Source organism: Anastrepha obliqua, chromosome 2 (genome assembly GCF_027943255.1).
Source record: "Anastrepha obliqua isolate idAnaObli1 chromosome 2, idAnaObli1_1.0, whole genome shotgun sequence".
NCBI classification, from domain to species: Eukaryota; Metazoa; Arthropoda; class Insecta; order Diptera; family Tephritidae; genus Anastrepha; species Anastrepha obliqua.
The window spans coordinates 124,767,244-124,794,669 of NC_072893.1; the positions used below are offsets into that span (position 1 = coordinate 124,767,244).

At 38.4% G+C, this 27,426-nt stretch overlaps 1 protein-coding gene across 5 annotated transcripts in view; it reads left to right on the forward strand.

Moving 5' to 3' along the window:
* The first annotated feature begins 1,058 nt into the window (after nt 1–1,058).
* LOC129236976 (probable E3 ubiquitin-protein ligase IRF2BPL) overlaps nt 1,059–27,426 on the forward strand; it is a 40,334-nt gene continuing 13,966 nt past the window's right edge. For 3 of the 5 annotated variants that reach the window (XM_054871312.1, XM_054871315.1, XM_054871316.1), the window contains exons 1-2: nt 1,059–1,246; nt 2,399–4,140. In XM_054871312.1, the coding sequence (XP_054727287.1) occupies nt 3,291–4,140 (850 nt within the window). In that variant the 5' untranslated portion in view covers nt 1,059–1,246; nt 2,399–3,290. Of the gene's footprint in view, nt 1,247–1,344; nt 1,364–2,398; nt 4,141–27,426 lie in introns of those variants that run through there. The other 2 variants (XM_054871313.1, XM_054871314.1) reach the window with 2 other exon arrangements.

Consider the following 27,426-nt stretch of genomic DNA (forward strand, 5'->3'; position numbering starts at 1 on the left):
CAGCATGCAAGCAGACAAGCAATGCGTAAAAGTCAAAATAAAGATTTCCATTCCACACAACACCTTTTTGTCTATTTAGTAAAAAAGTTATTTAAAAACAAAATTGAAGAATTAATTTTGGGCCACCTTGTAAATATATACATATATAATAATTTAATAATGAATGTAATGTTAGTCATTCTCATTGTGTAATCATAATACTAACAAAAGAACTTATACAGTCTTTAGAGATTTTTCGGTCGAGCTGTCAATTCAATTCGGGATTGCTACAGGGTTACTGTTATAAGAGCATAAAATATTCGCAAAGTGCTCTTGGGGAGTTTTGTTGAGGTAAAAGTCCTTGGCCGGGCATAAATCCGGGACGTTCCGGGCACACAGAGTCGTCTGTTGTGAGAACATCCAAAATTAAGTGGGTTTTTTTGAGAGGTGGCGGCTGTTTGAGACAAATTGTTTAATGAATCCAGGACGTACTGCGGACGACCCCTCCAGCTAGACATGTATGTATCAATGTATGTTATCAAAATTTTATTTCATTTCAATAAATCTATGCTTACAGAACCTTGCAGACTAGAAGTACAAAATTAAGATAATACTTATACAATAGATAAGACTTAAAATAATCATCATACATTTCATTTTCAATTCGATAGATTAAGTCTATTATTATTATGAATTATTTTTTAAATTATGATTAAAGATATAAATTAATAATGCTGTAAACAACTCGCTACCAGGGCTATCGGCTAAGATTAAGTCTAATCGTACTGCATATCATTACCAACATAGCTGTTGTTGTTGTTGCAGCAAAAACATTTCCCATACACATACAGGGAATGCTGCTAAAGTGACAGTTCTTGGCAGGATATAAATCCGGGTCGTTTCGGTTACGTAGAATCGACTGTGGTGGAAACGACCAACATAGCTCCACTGTGCCGCTTACCTACTCATTTCTCGTGGGTATACGAATCAGCCAGCCAGAGCGGGTCAGCCATGCAGCCAAATACTCACCAGCTTGCTAACCAGCCAACGGATACATTTTTCCGACATTCAATTGAAATAATTTGTTATTTCGCAGACGGCTTTCGAGGAAGACACATGCAAGCGAGCAAATAAGCGCCGGACGAACGCAGACGAGCAGAACCGTACAGTGAGCGCGTGTGAACGCTATTTAAATGAGTGTATACCATGAAGTGTATAGTTGGCGAAGGAGAAAAAGATGCTAAGATATTTAGATCGGAATGAAAAGGTGTGAAATCTAAAGATAATTTACTCACAATAAATGCCAAAGAAAAAAAATTCACAAAAAATTTTATAAAAAATATTTTATACGCCATTGAACAAAATAGTGTTGAAAGTAATGAGTGTGAGAAAAAAAATTTAATTAATATCGCGTGTGTATACGGCCAGGTATATGTATATATGTGTGTACATATGTATGTTTGTAAATAAGTAGTGGCTTGCAATTTGCTACGTGCGCGTATTTAAGCTATTTGAAAAGCTGTCGCACGTCCATGTATATGTAGCCTTACATATGTATGTATATATACAAAAATTTTCATGCCTACACGCTGCGCCATTTAGAAATACATACGTACGTACGTACATATACCGCCACCGTTGCTACTGCTTAAACGCGCCGAGCTAAAACGTTTCTACGCTGCTGGTCACGGCGGTCGCTCACTTCTCATTTTGTGTACTTATGTGCATACACATATAGATAGATGAACTACATATATGTATTTGTATGTAGATACGTACGCGTATATTTTTCGGCGTGTTTTTGATGTGATTTACCGCATACACACACACGCACATTTAGTCTAATTAGCCGAAAAGTGTGAGGTGATAAAACTACTAAAGTAGTGGTAGCTGTGGAAATGTTGGTAGACAGCGCGCGGTAAGCTGAGGTAGCAACGCGGCGACTTTAAATCAATAATTGTAAAAGCGGCGATCAGCCGCTTTAATTTTACAAGTTTGTGTGCATACAGCAGCGGTTCATTCGTGTGAAATAACAATTAACTATTATCGTCCACTACAACAAAAACAAGCGCAAGCAAAAACCTTGCCAATAGATGTAATTAATTGACAAGTGATAACTTTACGCAATATTTGCAAAATAGAAGGAGACTAGACCGCGTGTAGTGAATAGAAAGCAAAATAAATAGTGAATAGAAAGCAAAATAGCGCACAAATTGTTTTTGTAGGGTTCAAGCGGCTTAAAGTAGTGCTTAAAACTGGTTTTCCTCGTTCGCTGATAAATAAGCTATCAACACACACACGCACACTCATTTAACACTATTCATAATTGTTATTGTAAGCTGTGAGTGTAACCACTAGGCGGGTTCACTCAATTATGTGCTAAATATTTTATTTGTTCTTCTCTTTCCTTTTACTTTAGAAATATAATCAAAAAATTTTTACAACATTCAAAAATAGCGCTATTAAATAACAGCAATAATCGAAAAACTCGCGCAAGGCGGCAAAAGATAAACAAAACGACGTTAATATCGTGGTCTCAATGCATACATACTATATAAATAAATAAGTATAAATAAACAGAAAGCAAAAACGAAAATGGAAAAATCACAATTGCCGCTTGCGTTGCGGCTAGCGAAGTCGTCAAGCAACGAGCGCCAACATTTGAAGTGAATTTTAGTGGTGCGCGCCAAGTGTACGGAAACACGCCTACTTACCGCCTCGGTGGCACTTTAGTGAAAAGTGGTTTTGAAACTAAACTGTTTGTGTTTTTTAAGCACTTTGCACAACGTCACTAAAATAATTGACCTTTAACAGTGGGTGCGAAGAATGTTTTTAGCACCAATTCGTGTGTCAGTTAACGTTGAAAGTAATAAAGTTCACCCAATTGATTTTTTATACAAATACCAGTGCTCGCTCGACGGATCTATAGTGATTTTGCAGCAAGTCTCCAAAGTATAAACAAATTCGTATATACATACATACATACAAACATACTATAAGTGCTTACAGCTGCGACCAGTTCAGGTGAACGCGTGAAAGGAGCCCGTGTAGCACATTTTCAAACACACACACACACACCTACATACAAGTACTGAGTTTGGGGCATACAACAAAAAATAAAGTTAAAATAAAAAAATTGCAGCAAAAAAGTTGCAATTTTGTGCACCATAATTCGAAAGCGTGCTACAAGTGCGCGCGCAACAACAACGTATAGTGCAACAACCACCATTCAACGTTCAACAATAAACAACCAATACCACCACCACCACCATCATCATCACCGCACATTCACCATAACCCCCTTTTCCAACATGTCACTACAAACCAAACGGCAGCACTGTTACCTATGCGATCTTCCTCGCATGCCCTGGGCCATGATCAATGACTTTTCGGAAGCTGTGTGTCGCGGTTGTGTCAACTATGAGGGCGCCGATCGCATCGAACTTGTATTGGATGCAGCGCGTCAAATGAAACGCTTACATCAGGCAGCCAAACGTAGTCATGAGAATGGTGAAGTTGTCGTACAACAACAACAACAACAGCAGCAAGCCCAACAGCAACAACAGGCCGCTGTAGCGGCTGCACAAGCGCAACATCGTAGCGCTAGCGGTGCGCCCATAAGTGTGGGCGTGGGTGTGGGCGTTGTTGGTCCCCAACAACAGCAACAACATCATCATGGCTATGCGACACAACGCATCGGTCCACCCCCGCCACAAGCTACCAGTCTTATGGATTTCCCAGTGAAAATGGAGGCGCACGACGCCAGCGTACGTCCGGTGCGTATCTCACACATGGCACCGCATCACATGTCGATGACAAATCGTGCTGTTGCAGCAGCAGCAGCGGCTGCCGTCGCCTCAAATGTGGGCGTTGTGGGTCCAGTGCCACCAGCGTTATCGGTGAATTTGAAACGTCCACCCTCCGAAGATGATGATCATGCACATGTGGGCGATGGCGGCGGTGGCGGTGTCGCTGGTGGTGGACCGAGTGTCATGAAGCGTAGCGCCATCGATGATCCGAATATACCACGTCCACCACTAACACGCGGCGAATCATTACCGGCTGCTGTTTCCTTTGTACCCGATAGACAAGCAGGTTTGCGCGATAAACATCAACCAGTGCGTGCGCCATCCTTTGATGCATCCTCCTTCAAACCGGGTGGTAAGTTGAAAATAAATTTTGTTCGGTTTTAAGAACGTGTGTACCATAATCATTATGTCATGATACTCTTACATTAGCACCATAACATACAGTTGTTGTAGTTGGTTAGCTTCACAAAATCACACATAAAACTGACATGAAGTTACCAGTGCTCATAGGAGTTTGTAAATTTTCAAGGTCAAATGCCCATTGTGTTGAACGTTATTCACTCTTTTATGTATACTAGATTGTCCGTATGTGTTCTGTTGTTGTTGTGCATCTTATAAATCCTTAGCTGCAATACAAGATTCAAAGATGAGTTTTGTCTTATTGAAGGTTAAGGTAATTTATTTAGTTGAGATGGTTAATTTTTCATGGGAGTGGCGTACGTTAGAATCTTCAAAAGAAATATCCAATAGGCGCTGGGCTTTCAAGTAGCTCCAAAAGACATTAGAGATTTTCTCAGCAGAAAAAAAATGATTTCTAGGGAAGAAGGGCAACTTGATTCTGAAAAGAGCGAGTTTTTTAAGAAATCAATTGTTGACTATTTAGAAATAAATCCATTTTTTCTGTTACTTTTGAGTCTCAAAATAACTGAAGCCCTGGATCAATGCGCCCATTCAAGTTTCCTATTAAAAAATCATTCTTCAAAAGACTTTCCATTTCACAAAGGCACAAATAATTCCAATGAAATATTTATCACAGCAGAGTTGCAACAAATATTAATGACCATCTACATAGATGTATGTATGTATTTTATTATATTATATTTGCTTTTCTTATTTGAATTTCGTTATTTGAATAAGATAAAAAAGCGGTGGTGTATTCACTGATAAAAAAATAATTCTTGATAAGAGAAAGTGCTGATAAAATGAAGCGTGATAAGCGAGTTGGTGTAGATAAAGAATAGTGTTGATAAGAAAATTTAGTGCTGGAAAAATGCTGTGAAATAAACTAAAACCTCCTTTCCATAATAATAAAATTATTTTTTTTTTTATTTACTGCTTATGTTAATATAATACAGAATTAAAAGACAAATGTGCTCTTTTTCTAGTAATTTTTATTGTTTAGCTTTAACGCTTCTGCATGCGTTTGTAGATAACTTTCATCTGCTCGTTCAAATAGTTTCTGCTGATTAGAATTCTAACCGATAAGCGAACTGTGGACGATGGGAATTTAATTAAAAATTAATGAAATAAAAAGAAAAAATATATGGAATAATGGTGGTATTAGAGTAAGCAATTACTGCGAAGTGTAAATATGTGTTAAGCTTATAAAAAAGCGCGCCTTAAATTACGTGAAAAAATCGACGGAAGCAAAGTTGTACACTGATAATTATGGATACAGATATAAGTATACATACTCACATAAGTACAGGGTGGCCAAGTAAAGGCTAGTATTAACTTCATAACTGGGAATTTGTGCTATTTGGCTTGCCGTGAAATGTTGCTAGCAACAATGATTATCAAATGAGAAGAAAAGTTATAAATTAAACTAAGCATCGTCCTAGAAGCAAGGGTGAACTTTTGGTAAGAAAAGTGTTTTTAAACAAATTAATGCACGTATATATCGACACAAAAAAAATTTAAAGAAGGTTTACTTACATACACTCCTTGTGGAAACGTTTCGCTTAAAAATGCCATATCTTCGGAGTATTCGAACTCAGGCACTTCACTGGTAAACGAACTGTCAATTTTATTGCTGTCAATGTTATGCTCCGTTTTCACAGCATGAACTGAGTACTACACTGCCGGAAATACATACGAAATTTCACGCATACTTCACGGCAATGCAACGCGAACTTAGTACTATGCTTAAGACCTAGTAATGTTGTTGTTGGTGGTAGTGCATTTCTGTTGGTAGTGCATTTCCTACGGGTACACCTTAAGAACCAACTTTAAAAATTCTCCACAATGCGATTCTGGAAATGTTCAATCGGCCGGAACAACGATGAGTAGGTTCTACGTAACCGGAACGACCCGGATTTATATCCGGCCAAGGACTGTCACTTCAGCAGCATTCCTCGTATATGCACGAGGAATGTTTATGCTGCTACAGCAACAACAACAACAACAACGATGAGTTGAGGCAAATGAATCATTAGCAATACACAGAGTAGGAAAAGAAAAAACAATCAAATTATTAAATAAAAAAGAATTGTTCTTGAATGGCGCGATAACCGCTTACGCGATTTTGGCCAAGTTTAACAAAGCGCGCCAGTCGTTTCCTTCTGCTAACACCAGCTGGTACCGCATCAAATATTTTCAGAGCCGGATTGTTTGTATCCATTCGGACGACATGACCCAGCCACTGGATCATTATTCGTTTTCACCATTGGTTGGTTATTCTTATTTGGCCCACTCTTTAGGATGAAAACATATAGAGATAAAAGCTGCTGCTAAATGCAGTTAGAGAAAGAATCTTTTAGAGCTGTTAGGAGGAACATTCTGCCAAAGTTACGCGTATTCAGTAAACCTTATTTTTTTATTCCACTTGGAAAACAGGGCTTAAGCAAAACGTTTAAATCTTATTCTTTTAACCGCTTTCTCTTTACGACATCCCACGTTTAATTAGATGTTTCTAGTTCACGAAGGTTAGAACATCTCCAAGTATTTCGTAGACGACCGGGTCGTCTGTATCCTTTGGGTGCCATTCCAAAGCTGTTCTGCTAATGTTTTCCCTGTCCTTTTAGAGTGTACCCGATCCATCGCCATTTACGACCTTTTATCACCTTTTGAATTTGATCTTGCTGGGTGATCTGCCCCAAGACCGTATTTCGGATAGTGTTCGGCCAGAAAACTTTACATATTATCCGAAAGCATTTATTTGTGAAGCTTTGTAGTTTCTGCGTAATGCTTCTCGACCTTATTTACTGCTGTCAGAGTTCCTACTGTTTCGAAAAGCTCACGCTTGGTCTATATTTGTGTATTATACCCGAAAGACATTGCTGGATCTGTGCTTCTTACATTAGCTAGCTAAATATACTAATTATCTTATTAACTCTATTGCAAGTACTATCCATCTTAATACAGGGTGGGCCATATAAGACCTACTAATGTTAAGCACAAATAACTTTTTTATTTTTCTCTTGTTGGAAAATTATTATGGAATCCTACAGTACAACACAACGCGTTAAAATTATCGAGTTTTTCTATTCTTGTCAACGATCAATTGTTTTAAAGGCAGCAGTCTCATGCAACACTAATAATATAGAAGAACGCCTATAGCCAACACAAGCCCAAAGCGCTATTACTGTACCTATTTTAATATTTTCCATTGATTTCGTTGGAATCCACAAAGCTGACTATTCAAAATGCCCACAATTTCACAAACTCAACTAAAATTTCGCAGCTGGCTTTACAATAGCCCATTCCGTCAACCCAATTGTGTTGCACATTTTCGCGAGCTTTGGCGCATATCGCATAAATGGCAGCTTAGATTTTTTAATTATTTCTGTTTGATTTAACGGTGTAAAATCATAGCTTATATACGGCGTTATCAGATCACTGTTTCGACTGAATATTCTTTTTTGGTTTTTTTTTAATATCTCCCAACTTTCTTCCAAACGAAAAGCGAGTAATTTCGTAAATATTTAATCAGAAACCAAGGCGAATCTATAACTTTACTTTTTTTTGACAATCGAACGTACAAAATATTGTTGTTAGTTTAGTCTGCCACCACCTTTACTGAATGCGCCTTGTCAGAAACTAAATTTCTGTTCATCAGGCATGTTTTTTTTTACCTGTCAAAGTCAAAACATCAATAGTTCAAATTGGAAGCGTTAGATGGACCACCCTGTTGTAGTTGATCTAGCGTTCAAATTTAATGGAATCTCAAATTTTAATTTCTAATCGATTTTCGTGCGACCTCAAGTGTTCTGATTCGTCCCCCACTTCGCTGGAGGAAAACTAAAATATATAGTTGTGAAATTTACACATACATACATACGTTCATGAGTAGTACATATCAAAATAATATAGATACACATGTTTGTACATATTTAACTATTTACCCAGCTGTAATTCTATGTCAGCATACATTTTATTAATTCATCTCCTATTTAACAAAGGTACATTTGTATGTAGATATGTATGTACTTGCATACATACATATATTCAACCCTCAACCGACACCCACTGCTGGGCTGGGCGCTAGCTACTACGCAATCGGGCTGTCGCGTCAGTTTTGTGTATCTACAACGGAAAATTCTTATAGTTTTTTTGGTTTTGTTTTTGTACAATTTCATGCCAATTCTGACTTTTTACTTTCTTTATGTATACTATAAGTACGAGTACATACATACATACAAGATTTATACGTACACTTATGTGCCGCTGGCGTGTGTCTGTCTATACAAGTTGTATAGTGCAAGAATTCAGTTGTGTATAACAGTGTTTCTTATTGTTGTTCCTTTTGGTTGGTAGTCGTCGTGGGCCAATTGACTTGCCGCTACAGCTTTGAATTGGGTTGTTTTGTATATTTGGGTATGAGTTATAAGGGGGTGGTAGGAGCAGCAGCAGCGGCGGTGTCGATGGTGGTGGTGGTGTTGGTGTACTTTTCCTTTGTCACTACACAATTATAATGAGGTTACCCCAAGCGAACAACGGGTCAACGCAATGTGTATCTACACTAGTGAGCACGAAATTGGCACTGCGGCTGCGTTGTCAGCGGTGCATGCACACAAGAAGAAACGGTTGCCAAGCGAGTGAATAATTGGAAAAACGTGCATTTGGCAAACGTCCCAGGGCAGTTAGGTATACAGAAAAAATAAATGTATGCATACATATGTAGTATGTCAATTATATACCATTTACCGTATGTGTATGTATGTTTATATGTGTGTATTAGCGTATATATGTATATATAAGCCTGCATGCGATTGCATGCATGTAAGACCCTCAAACCACTCACTGTCCAGCATTTGAATGCATACGGTGCATTCCCTTTTGTTAGTCTTGTTTTGACGAAAGTGTCATGCGCAGCAACGTGTTACAAAACATGCAACATACAGCGGCGTGCACATTAAGCTGCACAAACGACAACAGCAACAACAAAAACTTAATCACATTATTCACTAACCCAAACAACATTATTACATACATACATACATACATACACATAAATATTCGACATTGCCTGCTGTGTGCCAGCTTCCTCATCAGCTTCGTCATTTCCTTTCCCATCATATGCTACAACGTCATCATCATTATTATTATTAGAGAGTGGTTCGCAACGTCAACATCGCCTCATACTTACATTCTTATAATACATACGTACATATATATATGTGTATGTATGTAAATATTTTACCCCCACATTTTTACGTTTTCTTTGCTTTTTACAATACATCTATACTAAATTCGTTTCGTTTCGTTGGCAAATCGCCAACGACTCGTGCAAAATTTTGTCGTCGTCGTCGTCCTCCTTATATGTATCCATGACTACCTACTAAAAGCACAAATGCACATATGTATGTATGTATGTAGCTAAATTTGTATATCCGTTTGTGTCCCTTGCATCCGCACGCCAATTCGCCTCTTCTGCTTTCCACTGAAAAGTTCAGTTAAACATTCATTTTTGTTTTCATTTGCTGCTTCTTTAATGCGTTTTTCTTGCACTATATTTACCACTTGCTTTGCTTTAGTTTTTTTTTTTTTTGTATACGTCTCTTTTTGCACGTCGTACCTATTACACATACATACATACATACATACACATAGCTATATGTAAAATATATACTAAGAACATTGTCGCTGTCGTCGTTTTCGTTCTCGTTGTTTGTGTCGTCGTCGTCATTAAACTTGTTTTCATTCGAGAACGGCAACGATAAACGCGACGAGAGTGGCTGCAACAAGCTTTGCAATAACAAACGTATACAAAAACATCGAAATAGGCGGCAACAACAATGGGACAACGACAAAAATGACAACAGAAAACGAGCACAATTGCGGCGACGATGCTGGCGTTGTCGACGACACACATACGTAACATGCCTACTTGCCCTATTATGATGTATACTATAAGTCTGAGCGTATAACTTACTATATGTGCATATGTATAGGTAGCGTAAATGCCTATGTTTCGCTGTCACATTTCTAAGGTCTCAGCCCCCTGAATTCGCCAAGTAACCGACACGCCACGCCATGTGTGAATCGTTTAGATCGACATCTATGCATCTGCAGTAGTTAAAAGGGCGAGTAGAAATCTTGAAATAAGCGAGAATACACACAAATATGTTAGTATGTGTTTTATGTGACGTGTAGAGTATAAGAACCTGCTGTTTGTGGAGCTGGCGGTTCATGATGGTGGTGGTAGTGGTGGGCTGAAGGCGCACAAACCGGCTGACTAACTAGTTGCTGATTACCTTGCCTTGCTGATTACAACTAGCTGGCTGGCACGCTGTCTAACTGGTCGCCTTGGCTGACTAAGTGCCAGTTAACTCATTCGCAGGTTTTATACTTACTCATACATACATACATACATATATATGTACAAATATTACCCAAGTAAGCTACCATACTTGTGCTTTGTACGGCTGACCTGTCTAACTGATTTTCTTGGGTTGCTCAATCGCTCCGAATAGAACATCTGCGGGCAAGTTTTTCAGCAAAACGAAGATGTTTGTTGCCGCCAAAGACGAGTTTGAAATGACTCAATAACTTTTGTAAGCATCAGCCACAGCAGCGCCATCAGCAGCGAATGCAAAAGTCTTACCAGTTTCAGCGAAATTTTTTTACCAGTAAGTGGCCCAAAAATGTGTCTTAGAGGAAGAAAAATATAAAAGCATAGTACGCAAAATGATGTAGGTCATTGGCAGACCAGAGTCATATCAGATGATCGTAATGGTGACCCCATATTTATACTGACGGCTCAAAGATGGGCAATGGCACTGGATCAAGAGTTTACTCGGCATAATTACCTTTAAATTGCTCATTTAGACTCCCAGACTGGTGCAGCGTCCAATTCCAAGCTGAGATCTACACTATATATTAGACCAAGTAGCAAAAACGATAAGAGCAGTTATCAACGATAACGCCCATCTATTCAAGATGTGTTAAAGAATGTAGGAGGTCGCTCTCGTTCATCCAACAACACAACACCACACTGTGTTGGATTACCGGCCACTCTGGAGTGGAGGGAAATAAAGAGCGGATGAGTGGCCAAGGATAGGCTGTGAGCTGGACCTTCAGCGTGTGGTAGAGGGCATAACCATTCCTTTAAACGAGTTATACTCTGCGACGGACCTGAGCGTAATCGCGGAAACTAATAGAAGTTAGTCTCTGACTACTAGCTACAGGGTCTCCAAAGCGCTCTGGCCAAAACTGAATCTTAAAAGAACAAAATGTCTGCTTGAATTCAACAGATCAATTACCAGCGTCCTCACAGGTGTTATAACGGGTCTCTGCACTATTGGCACCCTAGCCAGTAGAATGACACAACGACTTCTGCTCGAGCTGTGGAGATGAATGTGCTGCACTTTAAAGAAGCCGTGCAAAATATCTTGGGAATTATTTCTTCGAGGCCCTGAGAAATTTGCAAAATGTCGCACTGGAAGGACTAGTTACCTTCTTAAAAAAATCAGCTTGGTTAGGGGAAGGAAAAAAAATGCATGTATCACTATGGGCCTTAGGTTCACCGAGTGTCTTGTGTAAAACAAGAAACCTGACTAACCTAACCTCACCTAGAACTACTCTTCTTTATAAATCTTTCCCAAACACATTTGAAGCACTTCGTACAACAAATTTCGTGTAAAAAAACCCACCCACCCCTCCATTCCCTTGGTAGCATTCAAAATATTCATTCTGTAATATATTGTGTGCACAGTCTTCTTGTCGCCCTTCAAGCATCACAATCATTATCATGCCGCTCAAAACTCATTAAATAAATATCTTGGGAGGGTTCAATTATAGATTTCACAATTTCAACGTATACAGTCTTACACAATCGCGACCACTTAGTTATCAGCAAGTTTCAGCGTCACATACGAGTACACTTCTGTGAATTTTTGTTTCTCATTTTACTAAAATAATCGTCTATTATCATTATTTTTCTAAGTATACAATTAACATCGTTTGATTGTCAGAACCACAATAAAATTCCATTGAACTGTGTCTTGTTCAATAACAATCGATATTTATTATAGATAACTTAATAAATAATTCGTTCTACGAATTATTAATAAAATTTAATCGCTTTAAACGTGCAGCTACTTCAACGAACGCCTGTTATTCAATCAAAAAGTGTGCTCCAATATGATCGGCGTATGCGGGTAAACACACTCGAATCTCAGCGAAAGCCTTCAGGTCCAAGGGTGGTAGATTCACAAGGTTTGCTCTTTAACTATGGTGAAAAAGAAAATTGTGAGAGGAACACTTCTGCTGTCACGTCACTTGGGAAATTCGGCAGCAATTCTGTACGATCATTTCACATTTATTTACACACTCGTCCAATCAGTCGTTGTTCAGAAAGCAACCAATCATCGTAAGCGAGAACTGTGTTAATTTTGTTCGTATATCACTACTACAATCTTATCATCAGCCGATATTTGCACAATAGTTTCACCCATCTTCACACACTCGCCCGCTCAGTCGTTGTTCAAACGACAACGAAGTGCCATTGGATTTTTTCGTATATCACCAACACAAACTCAGTTCTTTTGTAAACACATCCCAAGTGACGTCAGCTCATCAGCTGATTCTGTCAAATTCGCGCAGAGCCGAATAACGATCTATTAAAGAGCGCACTTCTAAAAATCTTTTCACCATGCTCCACACCTAAAATTTCCTTTCAGAAGATACTGAGTCCTTAGTAGGTATAATTTCATATTGCAATGGGCTTTTGAACGGACGCTGTAGGCAAATATGATCGGCTTAGGCGGGTAAGCACAACACTCGTACATATATCAGCGAAAGTCTTCATGTCTAATATTTCCTTTCAGAAGATCAGTTCAGGCTCGGTAGGATTAAATTTAATATTGATATGAAGTGGTCTTCTCGCAGGAAATCTATATGGAGAAATGTGAAATTGGGTTTTCATTCAAGAATTGCCTTGAAATGAGCTCTTGTACCGATTCGTAATTGCTTTAAAAGCAGAAACGGTTATGTTTGGCGAAGAAAAAAGTAATTTTTTCTACCAAGACGACGCAGTGGTACACAAGATCGTATCCGCGATAGTCAAATAGAATTCATGTCGATGGTCAAGCGAATGGTTTCGCTACTTAAGAAGAAGATGAACAAGATTATTTTTTATGCCACGCTGGCCTAATACTATGGCTTTACACCAACTAATTTAAATGTTTAATAGTCATGGAAATATTTCTAAGATTAATTATTCAATAGTATTAAATTTTCGTTTACCCGACCTTCGAGACTCACAGCTCAGAGGCCTTGACACTAACAATAAATTTACATTTACGGCATAGAACGATTCTTTTTTGTTGTATATACAGTACTCTACATAGAAACAAGCCATAGAAATACATTTGCATATGTAAATTTTTTCAATGCGTATTTTTCGGCTGCGTTCGAGTCATTTTTGACAGTATAGGAATATTTTCCATCATTTGGGCTTGGATGTTCACACAAACGCCACAGTTCAATAGTAAAATAAACACTTTAAAATAGCAATCAGTTAATCTGCCTACATGCAAATTCTTAGATAAGTTGTGAATATAATTTTTCTTTTGGTTTGTTTTATTTCAACGCTTTGCCCACAATTGTCAACGTCAACACACAAATGTCAATCGTGCTGGCAAACATGACAGCACGCTATTTTTAGCTAACGCTTCAATGCGACTAATGCAGCTACAAAATACAGTGACGAATTAAAAACATTAAAAGTGCGCTCTTATCTGCTGGCGATTATGCTATCTGACATTTATATACCCGTATGAAGGATGCGAACGCGCCAGTTACAGACCACAGAGCAGGCGCGCAGCCAGGCTTTTTTTTGGGGGGACAGAGGGGTTTTCCAAAAGATTCTATTAAAAAAATATAAATATATAAAATAAGTAAATATTTATAGAGAAAAAACAAAAAGAGCTATGTGTTTTATTTTTAGTTTTGGTCTCTAAAATTTCGAAATCTTTAAAAAGAGCTTGATAGTTTAAATTACTTTAAACAAAATTCGATAAAACAAAAATACAATAGAAAAAAATCAAATCAGCTGCTCTACTAATACTGAACAACAGCTGGTACCTGCCTTGGAAAAATTATTGTATTTTTGTCGTTTTCCGACTTCGCCTTGTCATAAGAGTCCATCAATAAACAAACCAAAGACAGGGGAATTACTTTTTTGTGAAGAAGAAGAGTAGGGGAGTGCAATGGAAATAACCAAAAAAATAACGCAAAAAACTGGATTTGGTATAGAGCCTCCATGTGTTTTTGCAACTTAACACGCCGCACTTTATTTGCATTAGTTTGTTTATAATACAATATTATCAAGCCATTCACTGAATTTTCCCAAACATGTTATTTCTGCTACTTTTGTTTGTTTTGTATTGCGAAGGGAGCTGACGTCAAAGTAAAGTAACTGTTAATGGCGCCACCTTCATTATTCAATTCGCCTTGAGTGGTAACCTTTATTGGCATCCAAATTGTATGGAGTTTGAACCCCAAAACGCGCCCTCTTGCATGCGCGCATGGCTTAGAGTATATGTACATACATTCACACATACATACATACTTGAATGTGTAGTATACTGATAGTAGTTGTCAACAGCTGTATGTATTTTGACTTGGCGTAAACGTTACGGGGACTCGCCTTATCAGCAGCGAATGAAAGCAATCCAGTAGGAACAACTTCAAAGGGTGGCTAAAGTAGAGCGAGATTTCGAAAGAGAGAGAGAGAGGGGAAAGGAAAAATAATAGAATAGCGAAAACAGTTAGAATGGCTATGTATGTATTATAGCGAATGAGTCTATTATTTACTTTTGTATGATATTGATTGATACGTTTTTCAGCCGTGTGTGGAAGTGGGTACACAAGAGACTGTGTACATCGCCACGAGGCATAAAATAACGGTGGATTGCTTCATATATGCGGTATCCGGTCCTTTACGATTTTTTTCTCCGCTCTCTTTGTTGTCCGAAGTATCATCGAGATCCACAGTAGTAATTGATGTACCTACTCTATCTTTTTGCGAAAGAATTAGGCTAATAAAATTTACATCTTGTACTTAGGTCTTTGATTTGGGCACTATAGAGCTTAATAGATAGCCAGCACTTCCATTTGATCTAATTTACAGTGGAAAGCAAGCCAAAAGTAGCTTGCTGCCCAGAATTACTCAAAGATATTAAGCATTATTTTTATAGCTCGTGGTTGTACTATCTGGGAATATAAGAGCCTCCACTTTGTATCGTCTGGGAAAGAGAACCAGCTCAGTTTTAGTAGCCTATGGTGAAAAATTTTTAGAGGTGTGCTCTTTAAGAGGCCGTTATTCGGCTCTGAGCGAATTTGGCAGAATCAGCTGATGGACTGACGTCACTTGGAATGTGTATTACAAAAAAATTGAGATTATGTTGATGATATACGAAAAAAATCAATATGTACAACCTTCGCTCATGTTACATCGTTGCCGTCTGAACAACTACTGATTGATTGGACTAGTGTGTGAATACGTGTGAAATGAGCGAGCAGAATCAAGGCAAATCTATTACAGGTGGTATCGGTAAATCAGCTGATTAATTTTTTTCTTTCGCCGTGTCCATGTAGCTGTCGGCCCAGAATGAAACAAGGTGCATTCATTCTTTGCCAATACTTTGCTTTGACAATCAAACGCACAAAACATTGTTGTTGGTATATAGCCATCATCTTTAATGAATGGGCATGGGCGGAATTGTGCCGCCGAGTAGCCGGTAACGTCACAGCCGAAGTTACTCGCACAATTTCGTTTTTCACCATAGCTAAAGGGCAAACCTGGCCATATATCACCTTTGCCATAAAATATGAGAAATTTTACTCATTGCACCGTAAACGCTTATCACCATCCGCCTACATGCGCCATAATATGATAGCGGGTTAACTCTTACCGTTAGAACTCCATCGAGTTACCCCTATCGACCAGCCACACATAACTTTACCCATTGTGCCGTAGTATGTTCTTTCTCTCCCTCTGAAGGCAAGGCAATGAAAGAAATCCACTGAAAGAGCTAATCAGCGCTCTGGTTATCATTATTCGTTACGCTTCCATAAATAATTCATGTTTCATGCTCAAGCTAGGCGATCAACGATCAACAATCGAATTGTGAAATGCATTGCTGATCGGGCGCATTGTTTGTGCCGCGCTGATAAGAGAGAACGATCGAATTAAACGTAAACAGCTGCGATAAGCGCGAGCTGACAAATCACGACATTCGAAAACCTACCAAATCTGGCTTATTTTTAATGTCATAAAAGTTGTACGTTCGTTAATAGTGGAGACATTGCGCCTGGCGAATGCTATTACTGCTTTCAGCTGCTTCTTCCGCCGCTATTGAATGTTTTTAATGGCAAGGGTAATGTGTAGCTTGAAGCCATATATACATACATATGGATGTACTTACATATATATTTAATTAATATATTTAATTGAAACGAAAAAAAGTAATTGCCTTTCTTATCTTATCGATGATGGGGCTTTGCCTAGACAAAGGCGCTGCTAAAGCACTCGAATTTCGCCTGATAACCCAAGAACGCAACCAGTGAAAGGCATACTTCTCGCCACTATGCAATGGGGGAACTTACTCGAAATGTGTAATACACTATTTGTTTATTTTTGGATTTTCTTATGACACAACTTGGCGATAAGCTGAGGACGGGCAAAAGTATATACACGAGTAATATAAATACATGGGTATTTTTTTATATGAGTATGTGAGGCACGTCTATCTTATCACTAACGCTTTATAGCGTTCGGCTAACTTTTTCCATTAATTTAAACAAATATTATGTGTTTGCACGAAATAATTAACTTTTTTTAAGAAAATATTTTTCTTATCAGTACTTTCTATTTTTTTTTTTATCAGCATTCCATTGTTCAGTACGCAAAAAGATTTTATTTTTTTCTCACCTTTTTAAAAATTATGTGCTCTTTTTGTAATAATTTTGTATCAGTTGTTAGTTACTTCATTTAGATAACTGTTTTCATCTTTTATCTTATCAGCGCAATTTTCGCAGGAATTTCTTATCGAAGAAGCGCTTATCTACCTATATTTTGCGAAAATTATCACCAATATTCACAGAGTATAATTTCACATAAGAAAAAAATGTCATCAAATTTCGGAAAAGAAAATTCACGAAATTTTTTAAAACTTGCACATTTTTGGCTTTAAAGATTTTGCTTTGTAAAGTTAAGTTTCCACTCGCAGTATTCATTCGCAGCCTTGAAGTTTTTCGGTAAACTTAGGGCATTTTTGGCTTTAAAGATGGTGCTCTGTAAAATTACCAAACCACTCGTTGCTTTGAAGTAATTTAAGAAAAATTAGAAATTTTTTCGTTTTAAAAATTTTGATATATAAATTTAGAATCCACTCGTAACTATTAAAATTTTGTGCTTTAAAAATGTTGATATTTAAAATTAAGAATCCATTTCAAGGCGAATCTATTAAAGGTGGTATCGGTAAATCAGCTGATTTGTTTTTTTTTCGTTCGCCGTGTCCATGTTGCTGTCAGCCCAGTATGACATAAGGCGAATTCATTCTTTGTTTTCTATTTTGCTTGGACAATCAAACGTACAAAACATTGTTGTCGGTTTAGTGCCATCACCTTTAATAAATACGCCTTGATCCATTCGTAGCTTATGAAAATTTCCGTTTGAAAAATTTATTTATCTAAAGTAAAAAAATCCATTGGGTTTTTAGCATATGTTTTCCTTTTAGAAAACAAAAATAAGCAAAGTGTTTTATTGTATTTGCTAATAAGTTATTTCCGTGACCATTGTAATAAGTTACACAGATCGGTCATCCGTATGATTTAATCTTCGGTCAATGGTATTTACGTTTTTTTGTTTGCCAGCCATTTTATTTAATATGATATGAGGGTCGTTTTTATACTTCACTATTGGAATTATTTTTTATTTATTTTAATGTGACGCGTTGTCACCTGAGGCTGTACCGTATTTAAATCGATTTTTCAATTCGTTCGGCTTTTCATGGAAACTGCTTTGTGACTTCATCAGCCTATTATTCCAAATGTAAACTCACCTTTAATGTGTAGGTATCGTATATCGTTAATCGATTTTTGTGAAATAAGCGAGTGGAACAAGTGGAAATGGAGTATTTGAAAAATAAATTCTTTGCTTTAAAATCTTAATGCACGTGGACCAAATCTGTGCTTTCTCATGGGATCACACTGGAAAAGAGGTGAAAAGCGAGCTTAACAATATTCTAGGAGACTGAATTAGTCACTTCGAAGAGACTATTACAGAATTGAGGAAAAAAGAAACAAATTAAACACATTTTCTCAAGAGTGTTAGAGTTGTCAGCTCAGTCGATTGATTATTGCAAAATTGAGTAATAACATAGAAATATCAGTTAGTCAGTGACCCAAGCCATATCATACCTTATCATGCCTTGTTTGCGTACACAAAAAATTATCTAATCTCTTAGCATACACATACATAACTAGATGCACATCTTATCAAACTTATCACAGGAAATTTACATTATGATAAATTGTAAATGCAAAGCAAAACAGAACTGAAACGTACTTGTTGATTTTTACAACAAATAATCGCAGGTATACACATACATATGTACATATGTAATTACCGTATAGAACATGTGCAAGGTCAATTATCACCCAGCTGAAATAACTGAGTCTATTATTATTTTCTAGTTGAATTAGTTGATGTTTACCAACTTTTTCTAAAGAATTTAAATAATGCCTATTTTTATAAAGGAACAACTTGATAGAAACCACCTCATTACAATTTTTATATGCATGCAAACATTCACTTAGAATTTAAATTTTAGTTACCTGAGGGAGTTCGACTATGGTGCATATTTTTATCATTTTCTAGGTTTATTATCGCTGTTTGAACAATTGATTTTGCTCAATAAAATTATCAGCCGTGAAAATAACTGCTAGAGAGCACTCAAAAGTTATAAATGGATTATCAGTTAACGGAAAGACTCACTTTCGTTCGATTTTTCAGTTTCATGCTATTTTGGAGTTTCATGCACGTGGATTGGAACCTATGCACTCCCGAATGGTAATCACGCATCAATTCATTCAGCTACGGCGGCCGAGAGAGATATTAAAATGATGTAAATGGTTAAATTGTGCACAGAGTTGGTTTCCAGCCCACTTCTACTGGCTGAAGGTAACCTCTCGAGTTTTAACACATTTAGATTTGATTTTTAATAATTTAAAACAAATTATAAATTAAGTACCTCAGTCTGATGCTTAAGCTAAGATTTTAACCTCCATTCCAACAATGATAAAAACAAGTGCTTGCAAAGACACGATCCTCCCTTAATAATAAATGATTGACGAAACTGGAAATACCTAGCTCAGACAAATCTTTCTCAAATTAGTGCTTCAAACATGAAGAAAAATTTCCCATTTGATTCCATTCGCCGCTGGCCATGCATTACATAGCAAGCAAAATATTTCGCCCCATTTAATTTATTTGTGTTGTTATTCCCACTATTGTTAGAAATAAAAATATTAATAATATATCTATAGAACCTCGGTGTTCTATATTTCGTTTATTCAATTTTATTAAGTTTAATATTGATTTGTTTAAGATTTATAAAAGGACGAATATTGGGCTGCGTGCACGCGTGTAGTTTTTCTCGTCGAATGAAAATTCAGTTGCGATTTTAAATTCACAGCAAACTTAGCTACGGTTCGTAAATAATGTCGCCACCTGCTGTTACGCTTGTAGTTAGGGTGCTCACTACATCACCCCCTTTCCAGAACATTTGAGCAAACACCCCACTGCTTAACCGCTACTCGTTTCTTCTCCCCTCGGAAAATATGCCGGCTTAAGTCTGTCGATTGATACTGTGACTGGTTTTGACCCCATCAGTATGGTGTATGTCTTAGGGTATCTGCTGATCACCAGGTATGGCCCGTCGTACGGCGCTTTCAGTGGCTTCTTAATAGTGTCATCCCGTAGAAAAACGTGACTGCAAAATCGTAGATCCTTAGGAATGAATACAGCAGGTTTCCCATGTTGCGAAGTCTGTACCGGCCTCACTGTTTCGAAATGTTGACGCAATTCTCGTACAAAGTCCTGTTGATTCATGGAGCTATCTTCCTCCGGCTCTATTATATCGCCCGGGAGTCTGATAGTTTGCCCATATAACATTTCTGCCACCGAGACGCCTAAATCTTCTTTCACTGCCGTTCTTAATCCTAACAGAACCATAGGCAGCACATCTACCCAGTTCGCATCTGCAGAGTGACACCTTAGCGCAGCCTTTAAAACCCGGTGCCATCTTTCCACCATACCATTAGCTTGTGGGTGGTAGCTGGTGGTATGTATATGTTTGACTCCCAAAAGCTTTACCAACTCCTTGAACAAACTGCTCTCAAATTGACGTCCTTGGTCAGTAGTAATGAATTTCGGAACGCCAAACCGACTGATCCACCCACTAAGGAATTCCCTGGCTACAGTCTCGGCTGTCATATCCTCCAAGGGAATTACCTCTATCCATCGTGAGAAACGATCCACACATGTTAAACAATATGTAAAACCTCGTGCGGGTGTAAACGGTCCAACTATGTCTACATTGACGTGCTCGAATCGATGACTTGGAACTGCAAACTGACCCAGCTCAGTTTTCGTATGTCGCGCGATTTTACATCGTTGGCAGGCAGGACAGCTTCGAACCCATCCTCGTATGTCACTATTTATTTTCTTCCACACATAACTTCTTGTAATTAACTTAGTAGTTGCTCTCGCTCCCGGGTGCGCCAAACCGTGACAAGCATTAAAAATTACACGACGTAAAATTTTCGGAACATATGGGCGCAGACGCCCTGTTGAGTCATCACAAACTATATAAATACCTGTGCCTGGATGCCGGTGCTTCACTAACTGCAACGAGGTCGACGAGCCTTTAAGTAGATCGTTAAGCTCGTCGCAACTAACTTGCTCATCATGTAACTGCTGTAAGTCCACTGGTGACGGTAGCGTAAAGGTTTCAATCCTTGAAAGCATGTCAGCTACAATGTTGTCAGCCCCACTGATGTGTTGTAAATCTGAAGAAAACTGACTGATGAAGTTCAGTTGTCGAGTTTGTCGTGGGGAAAGCTTCTCCCATTTTTGCTCAAATGCGTGTGTTAACGGCTTGTGATCGGTGAAAATTGTAAAGACAGATCCCTCTAAATGGTACCGGAAATGTCGAATGGCCTTATAAATCGCTAACAACTCACGATCATAAGCACTGTAGCGTTGTTCCGCTGGATTAAACTTTTGTGAAAAAAACCCTAATGGCATCCATTTACCGTCGACCAACTGCTGTATAACTGCTCCCACCGCGATATCCGAAGCATCAGTCATCAACCCAATTGTAGCATCCTGCATTGGAAAAGCCAAAAGGGTCGCTTCAACTAACTGCTTTTTCAGTTTTTCGAATGCTTCCGTCGCTTCTTTCGTCCAGTTGATCTCTGTCTTGTCACGCTTCTTACATGGACCCATTAACTTCTGCAACGGTGCCTCGGTAGCAGCAGCATGGGGCAAAAATCGCCTATAGAAATTAATGGCCCCCAAAAATCTTCTCAGCTCGTGTACTTGCTTCGGTTTTTTGTACTGTAAAATACTCTCCACCTTGCGCGGCAGCGGCCTGATACCCTCGGCTGAAACGAGATGACCCAGGAACTCCACCTTTTCCTGACCCAGTTGACATTTTTCAGCATTGATAACCAATCCCCTCTCACGATATCGTGCGAACACCTTGACCAGATGCTCTGCATGTTCCTCTGGTGACGTCGAAGCAACGAGCACATCATCGAGATATGGAAAAACAAAGGGTAGCCCTCGGACAGCCTCATCAATGTAGCGCTGAAACGTTTGGGCGGCGTTTCTAAGCCCGAAGGTCATATATTTGAACTCAAAAAGTCCAAAAGGCGTCACGATAGCTGTCTTTGGTACGTCTGCAGGGTGCACTGGTATCTGATGATATGCCTTTTTGCAATCAATCACCGAAAAAATCGTCTTCCCGAACAAATCGCTTCCAAAATCTTGAATATGTCGTATGGGGTAGTTGTCAGGAATTGTTTTGGCATTTAGCCTTCTATAATCCCCACAGGGTCGCCACGTTCCGTCGGACTTCTGCACCATGTGCAACGGACTTGCCCACTGACTACTAGAACGCTGACATATACCTCGTTCGATGAGATAATCAAACTCTCTTCTTGCAGCTTCCAGTTTTTTAGGTGAGAGACGGCGCATCTTCTGCACTACTGGTGCTCCTCGCGTTTCTATATGGTGTTGTACTGCTGTCATAAGCCTTTTATTTTTTGGTACGTCATTAGTCAGATCGGGATAGCGCGCTAAAATTGTATGAAAGGAGTCGGCTCCCCTCAAAGAAAGTACCCTACGAGGCGGCATCATGACCTGGCATAACGCTTGAGTACTCGTTACTCTATCGATAATAGTTTTGTTCTTTAAATCTACCAAAACGTCGTAGTGCTTTAAAAAATCCGCACCTATTATAGGCTGTGCTACATCAGCAATGATGAAATGCCAATTAAATTTTCGCTTAAGGCCCAAATCTATCGTGATATGTCGCCTGCCGAAAGTATCAATTGCAGTGTTGTTTGCGGCAACCAGTCTCAAGACGGAAGGTTGCTTACTCTCACCGTTACGCTTGGGGACCACCGACACTTCGGCCCCCGTATCGATAAGAAACTTCATTGAGGACATTCTATCTGTAATATAAAGGCGGCTGGAATTGATTTCCTCCTCCGGTTCAGCCGCTTTAAACGGAGGACTGACTAGTTTTCCGAGCGCCTTCGATGGAAACCGCACGGTTGTCGACATCGTGTTGCCTTCTCGCCGAAAGTGCGATGGTACCAGCACAAATCGTTACACCCATCTCGTGTTGCTCCGCTGCGACTGTTTACTGCTCTTGCCCGTTGCGGAGGTGCTCCACTCCGTCGACCTACATCGCGACTCTCTAAACGATTTAACCTATTCACCAATTCGGAAATGGTTGCTGTCGTTTCGGCACTCGAAGTACTGACAGAATCAACCCCGGTACTCGTTGCTGGAATCGCCAAAATATCATCAGCCTTCTTAGCCAGGTCATCTATATCACCCTCGATAGTCGCTAAAATTTGTTGTGCATGCACGGGTAAACACCGTAACCACAAAGACTTCAACATGTCTTTACCCAGCTGTTGATTTGCCAAGTCCTTCATCTCCCGCAATAACGATGTAGGTTTCTTTTGCCCTAACTCGCAACTTTCCACTAAACGCCTGAGCCGCTTCTCATTAGACTCGCCGAACTCTCCAATCAGCCTCTGCTTTAATGCATCGTATTTTCCCACACTAGGTGGAGCCGAAATAATGTCGCTAGCGTGCGCCAGTACCGCCGAATCGATTTCCGCAACCACTGTGAAAAATTTCGTCTCGTCGGTGGAAATTCCAGCTCGCGCGAATTGAGCTTCCACCTGCGCAAACCATAGCCGCGGATCTGGCTTCCAGAACGGTGGTGGTTTAACTGCTACTCGCGTCACATGAAACGGAGCTACAGCGTCTTGAAAATTATCCTCATTCTCGACAGGCATGATGTTGCATATGTAGGTGTAATTTACATATAATATATGATGTTCCACTGCCGTCGGGGTCACCAATTATAGAACCTCGGTGTTCTATATTTCGTTTATTCAATTTTATTAAGTTTAATTTTGATTTGTTTAAGATTTATAAAAGGACGAATATTGGGCTGCGTGCACGCGTGTAGTTTTTCTCGTCGAATGAAAATTCAGTTGCGATTTTAAATTCACAGCAAACTTAGCTACGGTTCGTAAATAATGTCGCCACCTGCTGTTACGCTTGTAGTTAGGGTGCTCACTACATATCTATTTCAAAAAACATTTCAAGTGGAAATATAATTCTGCTTAGCAACTTTATTTATAGATAAATAATAAATTGTGAAAACCTTTCCATTAACTTATGTAAAAAAAAAAGAATACAATATATAATATGATTTTTTTATCTTGTAAAACGCTTTAGACTAAATCTATTTAACTTTACCCATCAGCATGCCCCAACATATACGGCATTGTACATATTAATGGCCGTGACCTGATTAGATTTTGCGCCACTTTTTCACACTACCTACGCGTATTTCGTTCATAATCTGTGACGAAAATCACTATTTTAGATAATTCACTAAAAATTTTGTTTTTCTTTTTGCATGTTTTATGTGCAGCTAGACATTTCCTTGCTGATAAGTATACGCACAAGGTCGATAATAAAACTGCTAACAGCTGGAAATAGTGAAGGGAAATATAAATTAGTTGCTAATTGTGATAAGAAAGCAAATAAAATGAAAACGCATGCATAGTTTTTAATTAATTTATAAAAAATATGGCTCCAATGTGCACTAATACCCCTTGAGTTAATAGGTATTAAATGGAATAAGGTAATTTTTAACTGCAACTATAACTTTAAATATTTTAGGACCTCTATCGCTATATCTTATAAAATAAAGTCCCAAAATATATATGCAAGCTAATACCTATGTATATGTATGTCCAGAAAGCTCTGATTTGCAAATTGGTGTTTTTGACGTGATAACGTGAGCGTTATCTTGCTCATGCGGCGTTACCTTGCTTGAACTGCAAGCGAGAGCGCGGAACGAAACAAAGAGGCACAATCGGCCCCCGCGCTCGGCAATGTTCGACATCTGACTCTCGCCTACTTGAGTGAGCATATATATGTATGTATATGCGCATATGTATATAAATTCACATATTTGTATTTGCATATGCCTTCTTCCTGTGTGCATGGTAATGAACCATTTCTCTGTTGAGAATAGGACGATGATAGGAAAAGTAGGAAATGAAAGGGAGTGTTTCGAGTGTAATGTGTCTTGAAAAAGTCAAATCGATGATGGTGCCTCTTAGTGTTGTTGACTTATTAACGTCTGATGCACAATCGAAATTGAACATATCTTTCATGAATTTGATAAATGTTTCGTAATTTTTCAGGTTTGTGTAGATGTAACTTGATCAATTCCATTGCGATTCCATTTACCTCCTTCTCTATATCCATACAAAATATCTATCAAATAAATAAAATTAAAATTTTCTTTTGAATAATGCAACCATTCCATCAGTATTTTCTTATGACTGACTATCGTCAGTAAACCGACTTTACAGACAACCTCTTTTTTTTTGTATTTTAAGACAAACTCTCGGTGAAGGACTTTTTCGATTGGAGTAATTTTTTTCTTGCTATACTGAAAACTGTGATCAGGCGAATTTAGCAGATAATAGTATACAATCATTTGTAGGCAGTGTTCTGGCGAAGATGCCAATATACCTATACATCCTGGGCTACGATAAGATAAATTTCACAACCACCAACTTACCCAGTTGAGTTGTGTGCTTTAAGTTGTGATTTCCTCATGAAGAAGTTAGGAAATTCGGTGAAAAGTCAAAATATTCTTGCATTGACTTTCAGTGAACGTTCTTGGTCATTGTCATGGATGGAAATGCTCGATGGGGTCCCAAAGTAAAATTCATTAGTAGCTTGATATATGTTAAACCTTGGCGGAGAGAGCAATTCGCTTTAGGTAAAGAATATTGGGTCCCAAATTTCTTGGATTTCAGGTTTCTATATACTACGGACATATAACCCAAAATGCAGACTAATGTTCTCCCTTTATGTGAATAGACCTTAAATGATATGTAAATGGGCCTTAAGTAAAGTGTAACTGAACCTTAAGTAATATGTAAGTACACCTTAGGGATTTATTCAGTTATCTCGATAGTGCTGAAAGATACTTTATATAAATATATAATTGACGCTTACACACTTTTTGGGTGTTTGGCCGAGCTCCTCGTCCTATTTATGGCGTGCGCACAAATGGAGGGACCTACAGTTTTAAGTCGACTCCGAACGAAAGATTGTTTTTTATGAGGAGCTTTTTCATGGTACAAATACACTCGGAGGTGTGGTGTGCCGAGGGGTGACCGTTAGTAGAAAAAAACTTTCTGTCAATTGGTGCTTCTTGCCCAGAGAATTTGTGCACTTCCAAATCCATTCGGCTACTGCGGCGGAAAGTTACAATAGTGGAAGTTTGGTGACTACTAAACTTGACGTTTCGTTTCATTTGTGTGTGTGGAAGGTCGCCTGTAACTTATTATGGAAATATCTACTATAGTCCATTTCTTAAAGCTCAGTTAGAATTATTTTAACTGAACTGAACTCAGTTGGTTTTGGTTTTTGTATCTGAATGATCTACAGCCCGCGGAAAAAAACGATAGCACCTCAACATTTTGACCAGTTTTGGCTATTCTCTTTTTTTTAATTTTCTTTTATATCAGAAAATTTTCATAAGCTTTTCAAGACAATTTCAGGGTTTTTATTTAGACTAGAAAATTCTTTTGGTATGCATTTTTATAGTTTATTAAATTTTAGGGTAAAAAAGTGCAAGTTTGAAATTGCCAAAAATTCCTGTTAATTTTTTTTGTTAAGCTGACCACTTCCGTAAAAACAAAATAAGTTAACAAAATCTCCCATAATAATCCACTAATTTGAATTTCAAGTACATTATCAAGAAACAACCACACAATTCGTGCCTTTTAAAATCCCATTTAAAGGGGGAAAATCGTTATCAAATTCAGGGTTGCAATTTCATGTTGCCGCAACACATGCACGCCTCATACGTGTGCTTATACTAAGCTACTAAGTTGCGATATTTTTGCGTGCTAAATCGTTTTCAAAGTCTAACTTGCGTTTGCTCCTGCCATTGTTGCAATTTTAATCTGCGATATATATTTTTGCAACGATCTAATTTTTTTTGTTGGCCGCTCTCATGCATTAATAATGAAGTTTCATTGATTTTGTGTATGCCAGTCGCGTCGTAGTCGTCGTGTTTGTCGTTGGCATGCTGCGTCGTCAGCGTGTCAGGTGGTATGGTTTGCGTGCAAGTAATTGTGTGACTCGAATTTCTGCTATGCGCTCACGCGCAGTATTTTTAATTTATTTTTTACTTTTTTTTTGTATCAGCAAACTAGTCCCTATCACGCTAAGCTCTAACAAATGGGCCTACGCACACATCCATATGTATGTAAATAATTCCATATTTAGCTTAGAAAAATGATATTTTGTATAAAAACGTGCATAAGCTGATAGCTTCTG